The 23,066-nt window shown below is 46.8% G+C and overlaps 1 protein-coding gene across 1 annotated transcript in view; it reads right to left on the reverse strand.

The window, feature by feature from the left end:
* LOC147731639 (indolethylamine N-methyltransferase-like) overlaps positions 1-7,708 on the reverse strand; it is a 117,635-nt gene extending 109,927 nt beyond the window's left edge. The window contains exon 1 of the mRNA XM_086958779.1: positions 7,549-7,708. Coding sequence (XP_086814905.1) covers positions 7,549-7,693 — 145 coding nt within the window. The 5' untranslated portion in view covers positions 7,694-7,708. The remainder of the gene's footprint in view (positions 1-7,548) is intronic.
* Between the last annotated feature and the right edge of the window lie 15,358 nt (positions 7,709-23,066).

Consider the following 23,066-nt stretch of genomic DNA (forward strand, 5'->3'; position numbering starts at 1 on the left):
TGAAGAAATCAGCGGCTGCCCGAGGGATAAGAGCTCCAACGATTGTTTCAACGAGTTTGCAGAAAGATTAAATTATCACTGTTGCTAAAATGCTCAACAAACGAATGATTTGTGCTGTAGGGTTTGTTGTTACGTTGGTGGTGATGGCGATAATCACCTGATTTGTTAAGAAAGTGGCTCCTGCTCGACAATTTTTTGTTGCCACTACGCCAGTTCCAGTGGAACACAACTATTTTACACTTCCTTATCGTGAGCAGAAGCATCGACAATCCTACCTAAATAACACATTCATTCAGATGTTGCATCATACACACAATGCCACAAATACCACCAATTGTTGGGTGTGTGGGATGATACCTGCACACCAAAAGAAAGGAGGAATGCCTTTTATTACTCTACTGTTTTCCCATAATGGTTCATGTCAAGCTTGGTATGCCCTTTTGTTTGCTTTTGGAAAGCCCTCAGTAGGTGGAATCAATTTTCGGTTGAATAAAGAATGCTACTAAGATAAAGAAGGTTATCCTCAAGCTAAAGGGACTAAATGGGAATGGGAAGAGTACCAACCGGACAATATTTTGACACCATATGTCTTCACAGATGTGAGGACTATCAGAACTAATGGACTCTTTGTGATATCTGTAACAAGAGCTAAAGCAGATTTATTTATTGGCAGTGTTGGGAGAATTCCCGTAGGACAAAGTCAATGTACTTCTACACTAAACCGTGAAGGTGCTAATAACAGTAGTTTTACATCATCGCACAACACCTATTTTGTATGTGGTAATAAAGGGTCTTATCAATTACCTGTTGGGTGGTCAGGGGTATGTTACATATCATTTTTTTTACCCCCTGTGTTTTTAGCATCTGCATCATATCACCTTGATCTGAAGTTGTACAATGATATTTCTAAGAATAGATACAAACGAACAATAAGTACAGATGAGGTCGACCAGACAGACACCACTTTGCAACAATATGCCGATTTCAATTTGGGTTTGTTCTTTTTTGTGGGTGCTGCATTGAATAGCAGAAAGGTAAGGTGATTAACTCGTGTTGTGGAAGCTGTCACTAATCAGACAGCTATGGCACTTGGGAACATTACAGAGGAACTGTAAATTAAAAGGATTGTAGCACTCTAAAATAGGATGGTATTAGATGTGAGTTTGGCTGATCGAGGAGGCGCATGTCGCATCATCGGTAGCAGTTGTTGTGTCTTTATACCTGACCACTCACCTTCAGTTTATGATGCAATCTCTAAACTGCATAAGATTGCTGCAGGCATTCACCCAGAGACTGGTACATGGACATTTTCGAACTGGATATAGACACTCTTTGTTACTTGGGGCTGGAAACTACTGACTATTCTATGCATACTTCTGGTGATACTATTTACATGCTGTACTTGTATACAATGTGGTCCTATGTTTTGCTCTATGTGGATCACTGCTTGTATGCCTGCCAAAAGAAATATTTCAGAAAAACACAGAAAATGTTGAACCAAGAAATTACTGAGATGATGAACATCAATGTACAGGATGCAGACCTAGATTACCAACACAATGGATTCCTATGGAAGGAAATACAAGTTACTGGTAAGTACGCTTAGAATTACTTTTCAGGGTCAGTGCTGGGCTAAAAGATGTAGCACTGGGTGCTCTCCTGATAACGGGTGAGTAAATCTGAATTCGTAGTTGGCTGATTTTAGAGGAATATTTTTATGTTTCAAAAATCGACACTTAGAAACTTTTTTGCTGAAATTTACACAATGGATTCCTAAGGAAGGAAATACAAGTTACTGGTAGGTACGCTTAGAAATACTTTTCAGGGTCAGTGTTGGGCTAAAAGATGCAGTACTGGGTTCTCTCCTGATAACAGGTAAGTAAATCAGAATTCGTAGTTCGGCTGATTTTAGAGGAATATTTGTACAATGGTGAAGGAAGGGGGCGGGGCCTGAGGTGACATGTGTGCAAACACGCCCTGTGGTGCGTTTTAAGTTGGGGAATTAATTCCTCTTTAATCCTGCTGTGGTGGTGAGCCCAGCAAGGCCTACCAGCGCAAGGGATTCGCCCTTCTCTGCACAGAGTCCTTAGACCAATAGGAAGAAGTTGGCACCGAAACTGGAATAGAAAAGATAACGTTTATTAAACCTCATGAGGTGGAACTACATTCACACAACACCCTTCGGTAGTGTATGAAGTAGCACACTGTCTGGAAGGAGCTTGGTCCTTTTATACCCACACAGGGGCTCAAAAGAAGGCGGTACAACGGATAGAATACTGGTTTCAAATACATACAAGGTCATACAGAGAGTGTGCTAGCAACAAGTGGGAAGGGCTGACAGTAAGCTAATTCTGGTGGACTCATCATGACAGTTACAAGTTAGGAACAGCTGTAAGCTTTACTTGGCATGTTCAGAGCAGAGGAGGATAAATATATCTCGTCTCTAGGCAGATTTCAAGAGCAGTTAACAGGAAGGTAGGACAGAGCACATGGTGAGCACAAGGCAAACAAAATGGCTGCCAGAAAAACAAAATGGATTCCGCAAAATGGACAAGATAGTCTCTAAATACAGGATGTCTTCTGCTAATGCTTAATCTAATCGCTGCTAAATTACGACACTGCGGTCCCATGGGGGCCAACTAGCCCACCAGGTACTTCCAGTGTGCGCAAGGGAGCTGCATTGCAGAGAGGTGTTCAGAGGCCATGCCCCTTTTTACAACACTCTGCAACGCAGCTCTGTGGCACTTATTGGCGGTACCTGGTGGGCTAGTTGACCCCTAGGGGACCTCTGGATTAAAGATGAATTAATTCCCCAACTTAAAACGAGCCACAGGGCGTGTTTGCACACATATCACCTCTGTGCAAATGCGCCCCATGGTACGTTTTAAGTTGGAAGATTAGGTACCCTTGAATCCTGAGGTCCCCTGGCGGCCAACAAGCCCACCAGGTACCTCCAATAAGCGCCACAGAGCTGCGTTGCAGAGAGGTGTAAAAAGGGTCGTGGCCTCAGAACACCTCTCTGCAATGCAGCCCCCGGCGCATACTGGAAGTCCCTGGTGGGCTAGTTGGCCCCCAGTGACCCCCAGTATTCAAGGGGAAACACGCCAGGGGGTGCGTTTGCTGAGTGGTGCAAGGAGGGGGCGTGGCCTCCGGCCCGATCCCTTTTTTCTTTCTTTTTTTTAAAGAAGGAGGGCTGTGTAGTCCCCGTTCTTTATCTAATTTATTGGCACTGGGGACCACATCCCCAGGGCCTGCCCCCAATTTATAATAAAAAACAAAAATCAGGAAGGGGGCCACGTGGCCCCCCTCCGGAGGCCATAATTTGCCCGGGGAGCCCATCCCCCGAGGCATGGCCCTTTTTAAAAAAAAATATTTTGGAGGGGGGCTGCCTTGCCCCCCTCCAGAGGCCAGTTCTGGCCCGGGGACCCCATCCCCGGGGCAGTTTCTTTTTTTAAAGTTTTTTATTTTTGGGAGGGGTGCCGCATTTGGAAGAGAGAGCAGGTTTCCTGCTCTCTCTTCCAAATAGGAAAGCAGTTTGCAATGGCAGGGTGGGAGCTGCAAGGCTCCCGCCCTGTCATTGCAAACTACAGTGTCCCGGGTGGGCACCCCGGGACACTGCAGGAGCAGGCTCTGGGGGGTGGCGGTCCCCAGGGCCTAGACAAGGCTCCAGGAGGGGGCAGGCGGCCCTCCTCACACATTTTGAAGAAGCCCCGGGGGTTGGTGGTCCCCGGGGCTGGGGGGCCTCAGAGCCCCCCTCACTTAATGTTTTGAAGCCCCGGGAGGCGGTCCCTGGGGCTGGGGGGCCTGAGAGCCCCCCACCCATTTTAAACAAGCCCTGGGGGTGGCGGTCCCCGGGGCTATGGGGGGGCCCTGTGAGCCCCCGCATATATTAAGTAAGAGCCCCAGGGGTAGTGGTCCCCGGGGCTGCGGGGGCCCCAGAGCCCCCATTTCACCTAATGTTTTGAAGCCCCAGGGGTTGGCGGTCCCTGGGGCTGGGTGGGCAAGAGAGCCCCCGCATATATTAAGTTAGAGCCCCGGGGGTTGGCAGTCCCCGGGGTTGGGGGGGGCCTCAGAGGCCCCCTTCACTTAATGTTTTAAAGCCCCGGGGGCTGGTGGTCCCCGGGGCTGCGGGGGCCTCAGGGCCCCCTCTCACTTAATGTGGCAGTCCTGGGGGCTGCAGAGGGCCCGGTGAGCCCCCCATATATATTAAGTTAGAGTCTGGGGGTGGCGGTCCCCAGTGCAGGGGGGCCTAAGAGCCCCCCTCGCTTAATGTTTTGAAGCCCCGGGGTGGCGGTCCCCGGGCTGGGGGGGCCTGAGAGCACCCCCACCAATTTTAAACAAACCCCAGGGGTGGCGGTTCCCGGGGCGGCAGGGGGCCCCATGAGCCCCCACATATATTAAGTTAGAGCCCCGGGGATGGCAGTCCCCAGGGCAGTGTGGGGGGATTGGGACCCCATACTAATTTTTTTGATGATGCCCCCGGGATTTGGCCCCCCCGGGGGCAAATTAGCATATTTAGCACAGGAAACTGCGTTTCTTTTTATTTATCTGCAGGATGCGCGTATCCTGCACGCATCCTCACGTTTGTTTGGCCTTAGAGGTCCTTGTGGGACCCCCTGAGCAGGCCCCCGTTTCGCATTTTGCAACTTTTTGGGGGGTTTCTTGTGCCTCGGTTCAACCGAGGCACAAGATGTCTGCCAACACTTCCTGAATTGGAGTGTTGACAGTCAATTAAAATACAGCTTGTGCACGGCAGGGTGCGCTTAGGCTGTACTTAGGGTACGCGGACCCTCCGAGGCCATAGATATATACATGCTTTTAACTGTCTTTTTCTCAGGAACTACTGAACGGATTTACACCATTTAAGCAAAAGGCACGAATCTGAACTAAGGACTACGTCTTTGACAAATTTAGTGTAATTCGGCCAATCCCCCCATGAAGCATGGCCAAAGGCCATACTGTAGGCGCAGGTTTGGGTGCCTGCAGGGTGTTGGCTGCAGGCCCTGTAGCAGACCTACCTCTGTGCATGGCCAGCCAAAGATCATTCGTAGAGCAAGGTTAGGTTCCTGTGGCAGGTTGACTGCCAGCACTGCAGCCAAGGCCAAAGTTCATGTGTGCCATTGGGTCCTGGTGCCCATGGGCCAGGACCTGCAGGCAACCCCACTGCACACAGCCAAAAGCTGTGCGTGGCGCAGGTTGGTTGCCTATGGGGGGGTTGGTCACAGGCCAGGGCCTGCGGCCAACCCCCACCACACAGAACCAATGGCTGTGCATGACAGTGTTTGGATTAACGTAAGGTAATTAAGTATTACTTAGCGTTAAAAAAACATAGAAATGCATTGAAAAAAACAAAGGTTAGAGGGACGTTATAGTTAGATCAGATTTTACATGCACAAAGCCATAGAAATTCAACAGCTATAGTTATACTTACCTCAAGAAACTTCAACTCGTTGCCTAAGGTAACTATAACTCGCACACTCACCACACACTGCTACATACCCCACATGTTACATTAGTAAAAGGGTACAGGCTTCAGCAGACAGGGTTAGAGTAGCTAATACTTTCAATAACAAGAATCGGTCGGTGTTTTTATTTGATCTATTAATTTTGTAATTGGAACCCAGTTCCAGAATGGTGGGTCAAATACATTCAGGCTTTTCAATATTATGTTCTAATTTGCATTGTCTAATCTTACCAACTATATCATGTATTTACGGAAGAAATTTTGATCAAGTGATACAATGGCTTCCTTTTAATTCTTAGGAGTTGGCTACAGTCCAGCTTACAATCACTGATCAAAAATCTTTTCTTCTTGGCAAATCTCTTTATCCTGGTTTCCACCATCCTCCATGAAAATCTTTCACTACAGCACCTGTGTTTGAGGTGCTTTCGCAGAAAGAAAACAGCATCTGTCTTATTGTCCATGTAACATTGTTTGCCATATTTGGCGCTGTTTATAATATAAAATTTGGCTAAATCAAATTTCAACTATAGTCTCTATGAAAATCCTTCTCCCAAGAAGGTCTATCTGCAAAGCAGATTCATGAAAAAACGTAAAGCCTATTTCCTACGTGTGATGATCAAAAACTCTATCTGCACATGTACAAATTGCAATAACAGAGCATAATTCAAAGGTTTAACCTCAAATGCCTCTAGCACAAGCCATGCAGAATGGAGAGGGGCAGAACCATGGGTACAACATATCTCCATTCAACCCTTATTCACAGTTCTGAGGTTTGGCAAGAAAATTGGAAATCCCTGCAAACAAGTAAAAGCGTGTTGCAGTTTACAGATAACTCAAAGCATTATGCACAGTTGTTGAAGTAATCACCAATACAGGGTCGAAATCTGGAATGACCGAGAGGCATGAGACATATGCCCCCATTACAAGGGTGGGGCTTAATTCTGATATTGTGCAGATTGGAATTACAAGATATGTAGCAATCATCACGCTCCTGCAGTTCCCCAGATATACTCCAGCACATCAAACCTGCAGAAAAATTACGGGGGTAAAAGGCCTATAAAAAGTGGAAACAGGCAAATTTGGTGTGTTACATACCAATTCTCTATGTTATGACTCATTTATCAATTATAAACTCAGCATAGGAGGCATTTACTTCCTGTGGTACATACCTCACCCTGGGATAATGATATTTTACCAATATTTGCCTTATTTTGGCTAACTTTACATGCAGGTTTAGAGTAAAAAAGAGAATATTATAGAGATAGAGGTGGGGTAGAGAAATAAACACGCATACACACCAAGTAATGTCTCTGTATATTGCATTTTCTTACTGTCATCATAAGCGACCAATCAGCATATTTATGTATGGCATATGTATCCTGGCTCACAAATGCAAGTTAAGTAATAGAAAGAAATTGAAAACCATGTCCCATACAGTTACTTCTATATTTGGAAAAGAGTTTTGACTTTCTATGGACACTTTCGTTGTCACAAAAAATACTAAGAAGTATAGATTTCTAGGAGAAACATAGATTTTAAGAAGTACTGCTGTTCATAAAAATAAAGCATACATAATATCTACTGAGTGGAAAATAGTGCATATTTAATTAAATGTGGTGATAATGTAATTCACCACTTGTAACCTTTTAATTTTTTCTTCTAAGGAAATGTTGAGTTTTCTCACACCATTACCCAATCTCTTGCTCCTCATTTCAAAATATGGACGTTTTGGCTTGCAATTGTGTTTCTGACAGAGCATTTACTCCTACCTTTGCTCACAACTAATTTGAAAAGATTTTGAAGGCGAGAAGCTATCTACAAGAGGAATTTGTGTGTCCACAAATGCTGCAAAATTTCTGGTGTACCCCTAGGTGTTTTAGCCTGGTGTCTCACCCAGAGACTCCCATAATTCCATCTCAAATCACAATTCTGTGAATACTATTTGGTATTTAGATTTGTGAGGAGTTCACCTGAGTTATATTTATGTGCACAAATTATTTTGTTATGCAAAATCATTTTAGAAGATTGCTCTAAAGAATGCCTTTAGAAACATGCCATTCCTGTTACAAGAGTTCTTCACCTACCTTGCTTAAACACTTCATGTAGGTGATCTAGAGCAAACCCAAATATTTCTTGCTTGTTAAGAACAGAGTGTTCCGAAAAAAATGTGTCTAAAAAAAGTCTTGCGTTGCATGCTTCCTGTTGGACGTCCTTCAAAGATAACGCCATGTTGCTTCCTTGTAAATGTTGAAACCTTGTGATGGCGTTTGCTAACTCACTCCTCTTTATAGGACCTATTGCTCCTCAGGCGTTAGTTGTGCTTAGTGCAGACCCTGCTGATCTATGAAAACAACACTGTGGTTACAGCATTATAGATGCAAAGTCAGTGCAGTGCTCACCAAATAAAGTACTGCCACTGGAATGCCTACTGGGAAGGTGAGACTGTTTTGAATGTTTGAAAGCCATGTTTTTCAAACAGTTCAATACTCAATTAAAAAAGTACTTCACTTGACTTAGGAATTTGAATAATGTGCCCATTACACAATAGAGTAGGGATTTACGGGCACATGCATCAAAGGAAATTGCATTCGCAAATGGTGCGAATCGCAAAATTCGGCCGTTTGCGAATGCAATTTCCATTTTTGGGATGCATTAACATTTTTGTAATTTTCGCAATTTAAGAAATCGCAAAATTGCAATTTCTTAAATTGCGATTGCATTTAAGGAATCTCAAATTGAGATTCCTTAAATGCAATGAATCAAACCCTAAAAATTTGCGAATTCGCAAATAAGGGGAGCAAATTACCATGAAGTAGACCTTCATGGTAATTTGCGAAAACTTTAAAAAATGCACTAAAGTGCATTTTTCAAAGTTCCATTTTACACACACACATGCCCTTGGGGCATGTGAGTGTGCAAAATGTTCTTCTAAGCAGATTTCAGGGGTGCAACAAGGTGTCCTTTGGACACCCCTGCACCCTTGAAATTGCGTTCTTAATTTGCGAATTTCTAATGGTGAATTGCAAATTAAGAATGTCTTTCCATTCATTCCTATGGGCCTCTAGGCCCATAGGAATGGATGGGGAGGTATTCCTTAATTGCGATTCTCAATTAGAGAATCGCAATTAAGGAATTTTAAGAAATCGCAATTTTTATAGCGATTTCTTGATGCTTTGCAGTTTGCAATTCCTTAATTGCGATTCCTTATTTTTCGCAATTAAGGAATCGCAAAATGCAATATTGATGCATGTGCCAGTTAACCCCTTGTGTTAATCTCCCGAGAACTTTGTATTTTTTTTAGATTTAGAGCTGTCGCACTTAAGCAATCCAAGCAAAATTCTTATGCTTTTTCTAAATCCACATATCAGTGTCATCTTTAGGATTTGGGGAGCCCCGGGCAAGATATATTTTTGGGGTCCTGATATAGAAAACTTTTTAATTTGATTTCCGATTTCATGCTCATTAGATCCTGCAAGATGCCAAAGAATTACAAATCACATGTTAAACTTTATTAGGGTATCACAAAAACTGTTGAAATATGTTTTGCCTGAGAACCCAAAAATGCTTACGAAGACACAGGATAGAGTGATGCGATCAGAGGTAGGGTGTTGTGTTGGGGCCCTAGGCCCTCATACTTCTACTGACTGCGACACGGACACTAGAAGGATAGTGGGTTAGTGAGCCACGAGCACGTGTGCTCGGCTCCTTTTATTGACTGATGTCACATGCCTCGTGACATCAGTGGTGGGTGGGTGTCTAGTGTATGCTTACAATATTAACCCATAGACTGTGTCTGCTAGGACACAACATTCCTCCCAAAATTTGATAAAAATTAAGGAAAGACAAAAGTCAGAACCTGTAGGAGGAAATATACAAATATACAATAATTACAGATTTACAATAAGTCTCTTCAGCTGCTTGCTTGATGACGACGGTGAAAATTGCTGCTGAAACTTTAATTCTTCTTGGCTTGACGTCTTGGTTCTTGGTGGGCGTGCGCTTATGGACTTGCGCCGTGAAAGTGTGTTGGTCAGTCCATTGAGATCTTGTTTTTGAGGATGACGTCAAACAGGATGACCAGATGTTATACTGGGATGATGTTGTCTTCCGCTGGTCCGTCGGTTTCTTCACTGTCAGCAGCTTGGCTTCAAATTACAAAGGATGGAGTGTTTGAAGGACATTCTTCTCACTAGGATGCCCCTCTCTCGGATGTTCCCCTGCCACGAGATGTACCGGAGGCCCTTTACACCAGGTTTCCACTGGGCCGGGTATTATTCCACAGCGTTGCTCCAACTCCACAGTCTGCGTGTGAATGGAGGAGACGATGAGGGTACTACCTCACAAAGTCCGTAGCTCCACCTGAAGGGTAGTTGTTGACTCCTGCCTTTGCGCACAAGTTTCTCTTCTTCCTGGGACGTGCAGGTTAGACAGCGATGGATTCATCTCTCGTGTCGGGATCCTCTGCCACCGGTGTCCCTGAGGCCTTTGCCCCTTGGATCTCGACGGGCTGGAGTGTAATGGTCAGTTCTCCTTGTTCAGGCCATCTGAGCTCCCTCCGCTTCCAGATTTCCGCTCGATCCCAAAGGTGGGTGTTGCCAATGGTCCGGCCTGTGCTCTCCTACCGTCCATGGGTCGTCGGGGTCTTGTGAATGGGTGCCTGTTCTGGTCTTGGTGCTCTCAGTGTTCTCCTGGACTTGTGGGTTACTGTACACGATGTTGTGGTGTGTCACCTCTCTTCACATTCACCTTTTCCAGATGTTGTTCTTGTCGTCGTGACATATGACTTCTTTCTTCATTCTTTTCTCCATGGCGTTGTGCCACTCATTCTCCCTTCTCCTTTTCGTGACACGGTGCGGTCACCTTTCTTCCTTTGTCTTGCTGACCAGGCTTCTTCAAACAGCGTGCACTCTGCCTGTTTCCGTCTGGTCTTGTCCTGTCATTAGGACACTGTCTTCTCTCCACTCTTCGGTGACTGGACCGGTCATTACGATCTTCTCTCTTGCTTCCTATTACTTCTTTTCTTGTAAGTGTTGCCTCCGTCTCTCCGGGTCTTCTTTCGGACATTCTCCTGATCTCTCAGTTCACTGACGTCTTTCGAGAGGACATCTTCATCCTGATTTCTTGACAGAATACCTTTGCTGCGCCTTTGTGGCGGGTCAGTATTCCGGCGACCTGTTGTCAGGTCGGTTATCTTCTTTTTTCTTCACGGGCGATCATCTGGGTGATCGGCTTTTGCATTGGCGCACTTTTGTCTGCTCGTCGGCGCACTTTCTTCTGCGCTCTTCTTATGCTTTGCAGGTACCGGAGGGTTACGTCACCTCTCCTTGATTCTTCTCCCGTGGGTGTACTTGTCGCACGCGATTCCGGTGAGGCTCTTTAGCTTCTGGGGGCGTTGACCGTGCGTGGTTTCTTCGCCTCCTTTTGGCTGCGGGGTAACTTTGCGTCACTCTCCCATTGCACGTCAGTGTGCATTGCGGTTACAAGTTCATTCTTCACTTCGTACCGGCCGCGGTACATCTTCAGTGTAGCTTTGTTCCTTGCACTTTTAGTTTCTTTGGCGTGGTCGCTCTTCGACTTGCATGTCGCACTTTTCTTTTTCACACATGGGTACTTGCCTTGCACGTCTTCTGGTGCTTTGGGTGTGGCCTCCTCTCTGTTAGGCGCTGTCCTGTACTGTCTGCGTCCGGGGTACACTTGCGCTCTTCCATCGGTTGCCTTTGAATCTTGCTACTTGTGGTAGACGTCTTGACTCTCCCTCTTCGTCCAGCGTGAGGTTGTGTTCTTCTGCGATTGCGGTGAGCACCTGTGGTCACAGGCGTCACTTCAGCAGTGATGATGGGTCTCCGTCTTCGTCCGCGTTGCTGCACGCTTGCCTTCCCTCGTAGGCTTTCCCTTGTGCTTTCTTGTGCTTGTTTGCTTCATTTGTGCTTCTTTTGGTGCAATTCTCCCCCAGTGTCCACTAGATGGCAGTATAGGCTGTAGGTTTTCTTCCAGCAGCAGTGTCCTCTTCTTGGTGACTTTCTTTCCTGTTTGTGCTTCCTTCCTTCGTGCTTGGATTCCCAGGCTTGCAGGACCTGCTGTTGTCCAGGAGTGTGCAGGACAGGAGGGGGATGGAGTCATTGCTGGCCACAGGTAAGTCCCATTTCTTTTCCTTCTTCACGTTGGGGCAGTATGCAGCTTGCACCACTGGATCTGCAGTCCTCCTCCAGTGTTGGCGGCGCTAGCATTTGCAATTCTTTGCCGGGAATCCAGAAGGTGGGGCACATTGTCACTTTATGCTGCGGGGTAACTTTGTACTATGGCCATACTGTGCACTTTTCTCTTCTCCCCCGGGCCGCAGCAGTCACTTCAGGCACACTCTGCTCGGGGTGGGGGGGGGCGTCTTTGCTCCTGACAGGCCGCTTGCAGGCCTTTCATACGCTGCTCGGGGACACAGGCGGGGACACAGGAGGTAGGGGCATATTGCTTTTCGCCGGCGATTGTCTGCATTCAACTTCGCCCTCCCTGCCCGCCAGCCTCACAGTCCTCGCGCGGGCAGGGGGAGCTCTGGGTCGTGTTTGGTCATGCATCAAGCAACGCGGTTGGGCTCCGCTTGCTCCTGATGTCCTTTGAGGGTCGGCCCTGGCTCCTCGCACTTTCTCTCGAGGGTAGGCAGAGGCGGCCGGCGTCGTTGCAGTCCGGCCCCGCTTGCTTTCATTTTCTTCTCACCTCCCGCGGCAGCGTCTCTGCTCACACGCTGCACGGGGCGGGGGACCGGGGACGATTCAGGCAGGCCGCGGGTGGGCTCCGCTGGCGCTGCTTTATTTATTTATATGTTCCCAGTGTGTCGCCAGAGCTTGGCCAGGCACCGTAGCTTCATGGGTGGGCTCCGCTTGGTGTATTTACATTAGGGGGGTCGCTCCTGGCATCCGTGACCCCCCAGGGCAATTCGCAGCTCCCCGGCTCACCTCCGACCTACGGGCCTTGCAGTCGGCACCGGCCGCGGCGGGTGGGCTCCGTTCGGTCTCTCCTCATCGGGGCAGTCGCGGCCGATGCGGGTGGGCACCGCACGGTCCGCTTGGTGCAGGTACGCCTCCTTCCGCACGGCGGGGCCAGAGAGGTGCGGGCTGGGCTCCCGGTCACACTCTCCTTCATGTCTAGGCCCGGGGCACGGCACACGCCCCGTGGGCACTCGGCGGCCGGTGCTGCTGCCTCTGGGGGTGCCCTTCACTCGGGCAGGATGCTCTCCCCCTCTTCCTTGTGGATGCTGCTCATGGGGTCACAGCACCCTCGTCGCCATTGTTGTGTCGGGGCCCCTAGGCCCACATGCTTCTAATGACTGCGACACGGACACCAGATGGATAGTGGGTTAGTGAGCCACAAGCACGTGCGCTCGGCTCCTTTTATTGATTGATGTTACGTGCCTCGTGACATCAGTGGTGGGTGGGTGTTTAATGTAGGCTTACAATATTAACCCTTAGACTGTGTCTGCTAGGACACAACAGTAGGGGTAGGTCGAGAGTGAGAGATAGTTAGACAAAAATATAGAGAGAGGCCGAATATAGAGAACGTTAATTTTCCCTGGTGGCCCTTTAGAAGGTGGGGCCTTAGGCAATTGCAATCTTTGCCCATGACCTAAAACGTCTCCCCCACATATGGATGTGATTTACGCTGAAGGGACCTAAAAAATAGCCAAAATGTGTCAAAATTCTTTTTTTTTCTCAAATATGGGAAGAAAGTGTTTTAGGCTAAATATAGCTTCAACAAACGTTTGCTGTGTTAAGGTCACCTTCTTCCCTGATTAAAGAAACATGCAGTGAGGAAGAAACGTTTTCTCACCATTGTTTTTTTTCAGTTTGGAAGGTGCTGGTGAATATTTCCTCTTTGTGAAGGTGAAAGAAACTGGGATGCTGATTTGAGAAGGAGGTATTTTTATTAAGTTAGTCAGTAGAGATCACACAACTGTTCTTAGAGTAACTTCTCTCAATCATTGGAAACTGTGGCACAAGCAGGAGCTTATTCCCCAGGGAAACGATTGTTAAGTTGAAACAGTAGCAGCAAATGTAAAGTCAAGAAAACCGCACAATCAAATTCGTAAACCAATTTAGAAAAATTTATTAAGCAACAAGAGACAAAATTATGAAAATCGGGGAAACAAAAACATGACTCTCTAATGTCTCTAAACAACAAGGACCAAAATACAAAACACAAATCAAACGTTTAGTTCGTGATTGACTGAAACCTAAATGTGATTTCAAGAAAACCACTATAGAGCAGGGATAACGTAAACAAAGTAGGTCATACTGGTAAAAGATTTTAACATAGTGCTTTGAGCCTGATTTGTTGTAAGGCCCAGCCATGAATTCTGTATCTTCAGAGGATCCTCCACCATTGCAGATTCTCTGAAGGCACCAAATGTTTTGGGTGACCCCACACCAATGAAATTGTTCCCCCGGGTAAAGGGTCATCATTATTATATTTCTGTTGGGTGCCACCAGGTTTTTCTGGACATAGACAGACAAGAAAAATGGGCATCAGACTGTCAGCTATATACAGGGAATGGCAGTGTGATGCCTTCACTGTGGTGGCCAGGACTTCATTAGGCCTTCAAAGTAGGCTTTCTGTTGATTGAGCCAATGGGGACACCGTTGTTATAAAGCTGACAGTCCTTCCGACAGTAAATAGGGCAGGCAGACCAACACATACAGAGTATTCTGTCCTCTTTGGGATAGAGTACCAGACCCACAATGCTTTTCAATAAGGGTTGTCCTTAAGGGTGTCCGTAAGCCTATTAAAAGCAACAAGACAGCAGCCCGCTTTCTGGACCCTCTAATAATCATGAGCCACTGCCTCGATCAACTGAGATCTTGAGCACACTCTTATCAGGTGGGCAGACTGACATTGAAGCCCTTTGCTGAGAAAAGGTGAGAGGACTCTGCCTCAATCTATTGCCCACACCGGGGAAACCCTGGAGTCCTGAATGATTGACCCTCTGATGACTACCATACTCTCAGTGTTGGATATTAGCTCCAACCCGCACTCAGTCCCATAACCCAAAGGGACCCTTAAACCAGAGGAAGTCAAAGGTGCAGTGCTACTCAGTTTTGCAAGATGCCCTCCTGCCCCACTCTCCCACCCACCCAGCAATTTCCCCGCCCTCCCCAAGGTCCCATCCCCTCCAAAGTAGCACAATCCTTGGCCATCATCCTCCATTCCTGGCTGCTGGTTACATCAAGTTAAGGTACACATCACTAATACAACACAGATACCCTCACCCTGGCTCCTGCTGGCCCACCAATCTGCCAGACCCGGATCATGGGCAGTAACGTAGCACCTTGCCACCCTACATACGCCCCATCTGTTTTCCTGATTTTTTATGGAACACTTTGTAGAGTAATGGAAAATGCAGGGAATCATCATGCTCAGGTTCGGTCAGACATGTTTACATCCCAATAGGCATTCTTGTAGAAATGCATTGAAATCGGTTTAAAAAAAAGAGAGAGAAGAAGAGTCAGATATTGTTTAAGAATGTGAATTGAATAAAGCCAATAGGATATCTTTTTAATTTTAATATATATTAATGCAAACATATATTTTCGATAGCTCATCATCATTGTTCTCCCTAGCGGAACCAAATGTTTGCAACAATCTTGTTAACAATCAAACAAAAATGTCCTAAACTGGTCTTTTTTTGATGATACACAGGTACTGATCCAAAATTAGTTAATCCACCTAGCAAATAAAAGCTGCAATGCATATTTTTCAGGCAAAGGAATTTTATAGTGGCTTCATCAACACCAGAATGCTAGTTCAAATCCTCTGTACAAAATGTAAGTTCCTACTTAGAAATACCAAATTCATTAAAGCACTTCACCAAATTCTGAAAGAAAAAAGAACAAATGTTGTAATCCTCACTTGGTATGCCCCGCCACACCTCTGCCCTCCACCCCAGTGGTACAGTCCAGGCAAGAATGTGTGAACATTCCACAGCTGACACCAGTCTCACACTGCCGTAGTCATTGGGAGTTGTAGCGCTTCCGATCATAGCTTCTGGCCTAAGTGTGATCTCCCACTGTGTAAAGTTTGCAGCAGTCGAGGTAGGAATTTCCGCAGGTAGCCCTCCATTATATCAAGAATGTCGGATTGTGCTACAGTTTAGCAGAGAAAGGGAAGTTGCGGAGCGGAGAGGCTGTCGCTCATGTGGCGTTGGCTGAGGGTCCTGTCACGGTTGCCGTGTGCCGGTGGGAGAAGAAGGGGGCCCGGTCATCTGGCAGACAGAGATGGTCTAAAGGCATCTCTAAGCCTAGTCTCCAGCCGTGAAGGGATTGGCGTAAGGTGGAAGCGCAAGCTCAGGAACACATCGAAGGTGAGAGACAGCCCTAGCCTTGTGCCCCAGCTGTGAAGGGATTGGCCTGAAGAGCAAGCGCAGGCTCAGGAACACTCATTGAAGGTTATCGGCAGCCCTGGGTGTCAAAAGGGAAACGGGTCTCCGCCGAGTGCGTTGTTTATCTCAGGAAGCGGGCTCCGGCATTTTGATTTCCTCTGTGAGGCAGCCTTCCGCATCAGTGCATCATCGTCTTGAGGCAGTGCAGCGGGCTATAGAGGCTTTCCTCAGTGAGGAGGTTGGGCAGCTTAACCCCTTCTTCACTGTCATAGCTTCAAGCCTGCTCTGATTCTCTTGCTGACAGGCACAGCTAACAACGTGATTTACCTGAATTGCTCTTCTTTTGGGCGCAAGTACAGAGATTGGAGGGTGTACGGGCATAAGTAAAATACCCTGTTATATACGCCTGTCTCCCTGCCACACGCTGACAGGCACAGTTTACACTGACCGCCAAGCTCATTGGAATGAATTGGCTCAGCAACCTCTCATTCTTAATGTCACTGATGGACTACGTTTTGCTTGTTTACGTCACCGTGTGGGAGCCTAACCCAGAAGTTGGCAAAATTTAGGGGCAGATTTATGTTAACTGGCGCATCCCGAGGGATGCGCCAGTTAACATGCGCCACAGTGCGACACAGCTACGCCACCCATGGTGCGCCGCATTTATGATGCGGCGCACCATGGGGCAAAAACGGCACAGATGCGTGACGCATCTATGCCGGAAATGTGGCGCATTGCTGGAGTTGCGTCGCAAGCGCGACGCAGCTCCAGCAATGCTCTGGGGGGGCCTATTCTTTCAATGCTGCCTCAAGCCTTACGCCTGCTTCAAGCAGGCACAGGGTTTTGACGCAGCATTGCCCTGAAAGTGACTGAGTGAAATCTCATAGATTTCACTCAGCCACTTTCAGGAGGCGTTTCTGCGCAGGAACGCCCCCCCTGCGCAGGAACGCCTCCTCATGGCGCAGTGCTGTACAACGTGACGCATCTCCTAGATGCGTCACGTTGTGAATAGGGCACAGGGATGCGCCACGTTTCCGTGCCGTTGCGTCACGCAACGGCGGCGTAAACGTGGCGCAAGCCCTTCATAAATCTGCCCCAAAGTGTTCTCAAAGTACATAACAGTTTAAACTTTTACAAAGATGGCCATTACCAACATGTCACAACTCCCCCCCCCCCTTTTCTCAATGAAGTGGGCGAGCCACTCTTACTGTGGAAACAATGGTTTGGACTGCTGGAGTCTTATCTCATCGCAATTGGCGAGGAGAAATTCTCATCTCTGTGAAAAATACGTACACTGCTTCACAACCTAGGGATTGAAATGCATAAAACATATGACAACATCAAAGCTCCGGCAAAGTGGATGAAGATAGCAACAACGATGATAATGTGTATTTCGACGCAGTTTATAGACTTGAAAAGCATTTTGGTAAAACTATCAATGTTGTGCTAGAAAGGCACAAGTTCTTTTCGAGGGTGCAAGGGAAGAATGAAAAAGTTAAAGCGTACATTGTGGGTTTGAAAGGCCTGGCTAATACATGTGAATTCGAAGCTTTGCAAGATTCCCTCATTAGGGATCAGTTTGGTAAGATGCACCAACAACACCAAGATATAGGAGAGGTTCCTAGTTGGCAATCCAGATCTTAAACAAGCTATTGACATAGCTGTTGGTATTGAGAACACTGCAGATTGCATGGTAGCCATGAAGGGGGCCGGGGAGAAAAGTACTGAGGTCAATGCTATAGGCAAACAAGAGGTCACCAAGGAGAACAAGAATAAGGGACTATGGGGCATATCAGCTACAAGAAGCGATAATCATCGCTAAGCGCGCTTACCGCATTTTAACTTAACGCCGGCTATCGCTGGATTTTATCGCAGAGATAGCGCGCTATCAGCAACGCTTATCTCCAATACAATAGGAAATCCAGCGGCAGCGGTAAAAGTGTGCGATTATCGCTGGATACCCAGCGATAACAGCACAGCGATAGTCAAATCCTTGTTGATAGGGCAGGGTGGACTCATCCCTGCAAACCACCTCCCATTGAATATAATGGGTAAGTCAGATTGAAAACAGGTATAAACAAAGCAGCGATAAGCGCGGTTAGCGCTATTATTATCGTCTCTACGCGGGTTTGCGGACAGATTGCTGATAGGAGTAAGAGCTCAAAGAAGACATTCACAACATCAAGGAAGACATTCACACCATCAAAGAGCACCCCCCAGACACACCTCACTCACCACCCCAACTCTCAACTTGCCCTACACCCGTCCCGACACCCGTCCCGATGACGCTTCCAAGCTACATCCATCACACAGGACCGCAATCCACGCCCACTATCGCAACAACCGCACCCGTCGCCCACACTGGACAGTGATCCCTGCCCACAATCGCAACAACCGCCCCCATCGCACATGTAACCCTCTTTCGGATCTCGACACTCTCACCCTCCTCCGCTCCTACGACACAGCTGCCCCAAACCACCTAACCGCATCGCTCCGTCCCATTCCCACGATACACTCAAATCCCTGTAGACCCTCCTCACTAAACAACAGAATCTCCGTCTCGAATAACCTTAGAAAAGTCCCCCTCTCTTTAGCACCCTCTACTTCCCCTAACACACCCCTTCTCAAATGCACTCTCCTAAACTGCAGATCGGCCTCTAGACACTCCTCCGCCATCGCCGACCTAACCTAACATTGGACCTTGACCTAATTATCTTGACTGAAACCTGGCTAACCGAATCCTCTACACCTATAATGGACATTCTGGTTCCCCCCAACTACCACATCATTAGGCTTGACAGATCTGGCAAGATAGGTGGTGGAATCGCATGCATATACAGGAACAACCTTTCTGTTCTGAAAGTCTCCGCACCGTCCCTACCCTCCCCAACTTCCCACAAATACATTTGCTTCGATATTATCAGTGAGGGCAAACCGATATGCTCTCTTCACGGCATTTATCACCCACCCCGAGACAACCTCTCCTTCGTCCAACAAATCATGGACATGATTTCAACCAACGCCGGACGACAGCTCACACAAATATACCTTGGTGACTTCAACCTCCACTGGAACGATCTCAATGATGCGGTGGTAAATAGTCTTAAAAACTTCCTCGACGCCCTAGACCTCACCCAAATATGCAACAGCCCGGCCCATGAGAAAGGCTCTATCCTCAACCTTATCATTGCCAAAGAGGACGCTATCCAACTTGAGTCTATCCAACCATGTGACTGGTCAGACCATCATATTGCCACATTCTTCATCAATGAAAAAGTCAAGCTCAACACGGGTCAATCCTCCAGACCTAAAGTCTGGAAAAGAGATCTGAAAAAACTCAACCCATACTCCCTACCCCCAAACAGCCGCGACCTCCTGCTCCCTCCTACGGGCGCTACAGATGTCCAATCCTTGACGGACCACTATCTCAACGACATGACCTCAATAATTAATGAGGCTTTCCCCATGCAGCTAAAAAGAGTCTCCACTAAAATCTCCAATCCATGGTACGACGGGAGTCTCAATGAAGATAGACGAGCCATGCGAATGGCAGAGTGCACCTGGAGAACAGCTCCCTCTGCACTGCACCTGAAAATCCTGAAGAAAAAGAGAAACGCCTACTTCAGGAAAATAAAGCGCTCAAAAGCGAACTTCTTCAGCCTCCAGCTCGACCAAGCAAAAAACCGCCGAAGAAAACTGTTTGAGCTAATCAGAACACAAGTCAAAGAACATCCTCAACCTCTAAGTACTTTACACGAAGCACACGCCTGTGAAGACTTCGCCGCTTTCTTTACCCAAAAAACTAACAACATAAAGAGTGATCTCCGCACTGACGCAAGCCTCTTCGCCACACCCAACTGCATAACACCCACCGAACCAAAAAACAATGCTACTTGGTCCTCCTTCGACACCTACTCCGAAGAAGAAATAGGCAAACTGCTCAGCTCCTTGAAACCTTCCAATCACCTCACGGATCCCCTCCCTGCTAACTCTGTCAAAGATTTCACCCCACTGCTCCTTCCACTCTGGACCAAAATTATCAACAGCTCGCTCCAACAAGGAACCATCCCAGACTCCCTCAAAGTTGGACAAGTCACTCCTTTACTAAAGAAACCTACCGCCGACCCATCCGACCTAAACAACTACCGTCCCATCACCAATATTCCCACTCTCGCCAAACTATTGGAAAAATGCGCACAACTACAACTGACTAAACACATTGATCAGTTTGATCTCCTCAACCCTCACCAATCAGGCTTCCGAGCAGGACACAGTACTGAAACTGCTATGACTCACATAATTGACGACGCCCTTCAAATCCTAGATCAAATTGATACCTGCCTCCTCATTCTTCTTGATCTCTCTTCAGCATTCGACACAGTTAAACATGAGAATTTACTCGAACTTTTGAACACAAGAATGGGTATATCTGGGACTGTTCTCAAGTGGTTCACCTCCTTTTTACACAACAGGTCGCAGAAATTCAAGAGTAACAACCAGATGTACTCGCCAATACCTGTTTCGTTAGGAGTCCCCCAAGGATCCTCCCTATCACCAACTTTGTTCAACCTAGTTATGGAACCTCTCACCACCTTGCTATAAGCATCCAATGTACGCAGATGACACCCAACTATATCTCAAATTACAATCCCCCAATTACATTTTACTCCTGAACTCAACAATCAGAAACACGCAATCCTGGCTTGCCGGCAATCATCTTAAACTCAATGCTCTGAAAACAGAGTTATTTCTGATCTCACCTCCCGCGAAGATCTCTACCACTCAAACCTGGCTTAAACAGCTAACTGCACTCAATGTCCAACTCACCATAGTGGATTCAGCAAAATCTCTAGGCATAACTCTCGACTCCAATCTCAACATGCAGCATCATATCAGCAAGGCTACTAAGGGAGCGAACTTCCAAATCAATACCCTGAGGAAACTTAAACCCTTTCTGCCAGCCAAAGACTTCCAAACTGCAGTACAAGCACTAGTAATCCCACGAATTGAATACGGCAGCATCGCCCTCTGCGGTCTCCCGCTAACGACTACTGCACCCTTAAGAGCTTCTCTAAACGCTGCAGCGAGACTCATCACTGGGTCAAAAAAACACTCGCATATCTCCCCTGACTTGAAATCCTTGAACTGGCTGCCTTTTGAAGCCAGAATACATCTGAAAATCGCCTGCATGACATACAAGGCTGTACACCTGTGCTCTCCCGGATACCTCACTCAGAAGCTGTCAATCTCTGGCGGCTCTAGAAACACTAGAGGCACAAACAATCTTCTGCTAAAACCTCGAAGATTCCGGAAGGAAAAAACTTATAAACGCTCTTTCTCAGGAATGGCACCCAGGATTTGGAACTCACTCCCTCCTGAAACCAGGCTCATCTCCTCTTTCACACTTTTTAAGAAAGAAGTAAAAGCTATTCTCATGGCCAAATACATTTGACCTATTAATGTGATCTGTAAAGACTCTGCACTGATCTTTATTATTCCGCTCAATCCCTACGACTAGGTGTTTTACCTGTATTTTTGTCTTACCTGACTATCTATGCACTCATTTATTTGTAATATTTGCATTATTGTTGTACCTGTTCTATTTTACTCCCTAATGACCTGCTTTTCACTCTCTTGTTGTTATTCACTGCATTGTAAAGCGCTCTGATATCTGCAAAGATCTTGTTCGCGCTATATAAAACTTTCAAATAAATAAATAGTGTTAGCGACATGTCTCATGTTATTTAGTGAGGTATGCCTACTATGCATCTCATTAGCGTTGGGATGCTGGGTGTTAATGAAACAGGCGCTGAGGCATGGATTCACGTGATAGCGTGACCTTGCTGATGATGCGATAAAATTATCGCTGCTTTTCTTTAGAAAAAGGACGCTAAAGCCGTGATAATTTTATTGCGGCGCCTATATGATATGCCCCCTAGTGTTCTTGCTGCAGTAACCATGCTAAAATGTTACAGGTGTGGTAGCCCTAGTCATCTAGTGAATTATGTAGGGTGTCAAGCCAGATCAGTCACCTGTCACAAATGTGGAAGGAGTGGTCACTTGTCCAGAGTCTGTAGAGATCAATAATCCAAAGCTGTACTGGCTATCGAACAGGAACCTCCCCAATAATCCAAACTGGTGTTCCAGTTACAAAGTGGCGACAAGACTAATGATCTCCCGTCTTGTACCATCACCTTTGACAAAAGAGAGGTGACGGTGTTTGCCGATTCTTGCCTACCCTATACCTTGGTGGAAGCTGAGGCATTTACAAAAATGTTTCCCTTGTGGCAACAGGGCATGCAGCCTCTCGACATCCATCCAGGAGGTTGCAATGGGGACCCCATACCCTTGATAGGCATGACAACCATAAGTATAGGGTTCAAAGGGAGGAGTATGCTGGGTAAGATCTACATCATGCAGAAAGGATCCAACGTGTTGGGGTGGAAATACCAGCGGGAACTGGGCATCAAGTTAGACCCCAATAGCCCTGACCAAGTTCTCCTTGTGGACCCGTCTGTGGGGGATACGGAGGTTTGCAACAACTTCCCCAAAGTATTTACGGATAAGCTAGATCTACTAAAAAACGACCAATACTCCATTAAGCTAAAATCTGATGCTAAACCAGTGGCTCACAGGGTCAGGCCCATACCACACATGATGCAAACACCCCTCCAAGCCAAGGTAGACAAACTCTTGTCACAGGGGTTATCAAACTAATAGAAAGCTCACAGTGGTTGGCCTTGATTGTCCTTACCACCAAGGCATCTAGCAAGGAGCTCAGATTATGTATGGACCTAAGAGACTTAAACAATATTATTTGGGTGGATAGGCATCCCTTGCCACGCATACATTAGGTCCTTACCCTAATCAAAGTTGCAAGTTGTTTCAGTGTGTTAGACCTCTCATCCGCCTACCACCAGATAGAGCTGCACCCTGACTCCCGCCACTTAACCTCGTTCATAACTCCTCTGGGGGTGTTCCAGTATATTCGCATGCCCTTCGGGTTGGCCTCAGCAGCCGCTGCCTTCCAGAGGATCATCCAACATGTACTGGAGGACCTCATGTGCACCATGTGCTTCCAGGATGATATCCTCATTTACGGGAAACATCTGGAAGAACATAACACCATCTTTAGGAGAGTGTTGACCAAATTGGAAGTAGCAGGTTTGACATTGAAGAAGGATAAGTGTTATATAGGGGTAGGATCTGAAGAGTTTCCTAGGTCATACTATTTCTCAG

Source organism: Lissotriton vulgaris, chromosome 2_1 (assembly GCF_964263255.1).
Source record: "Lissotriton vulgaris chromosome 2_1, aLisVul1.2, whole genome shotgun sequence".
NCBI lineage: Eukaryota > Metazoa > Chordata > Amphibia > Caudata > Salamandridae > Lissotriton > Lissotriton vulgaris.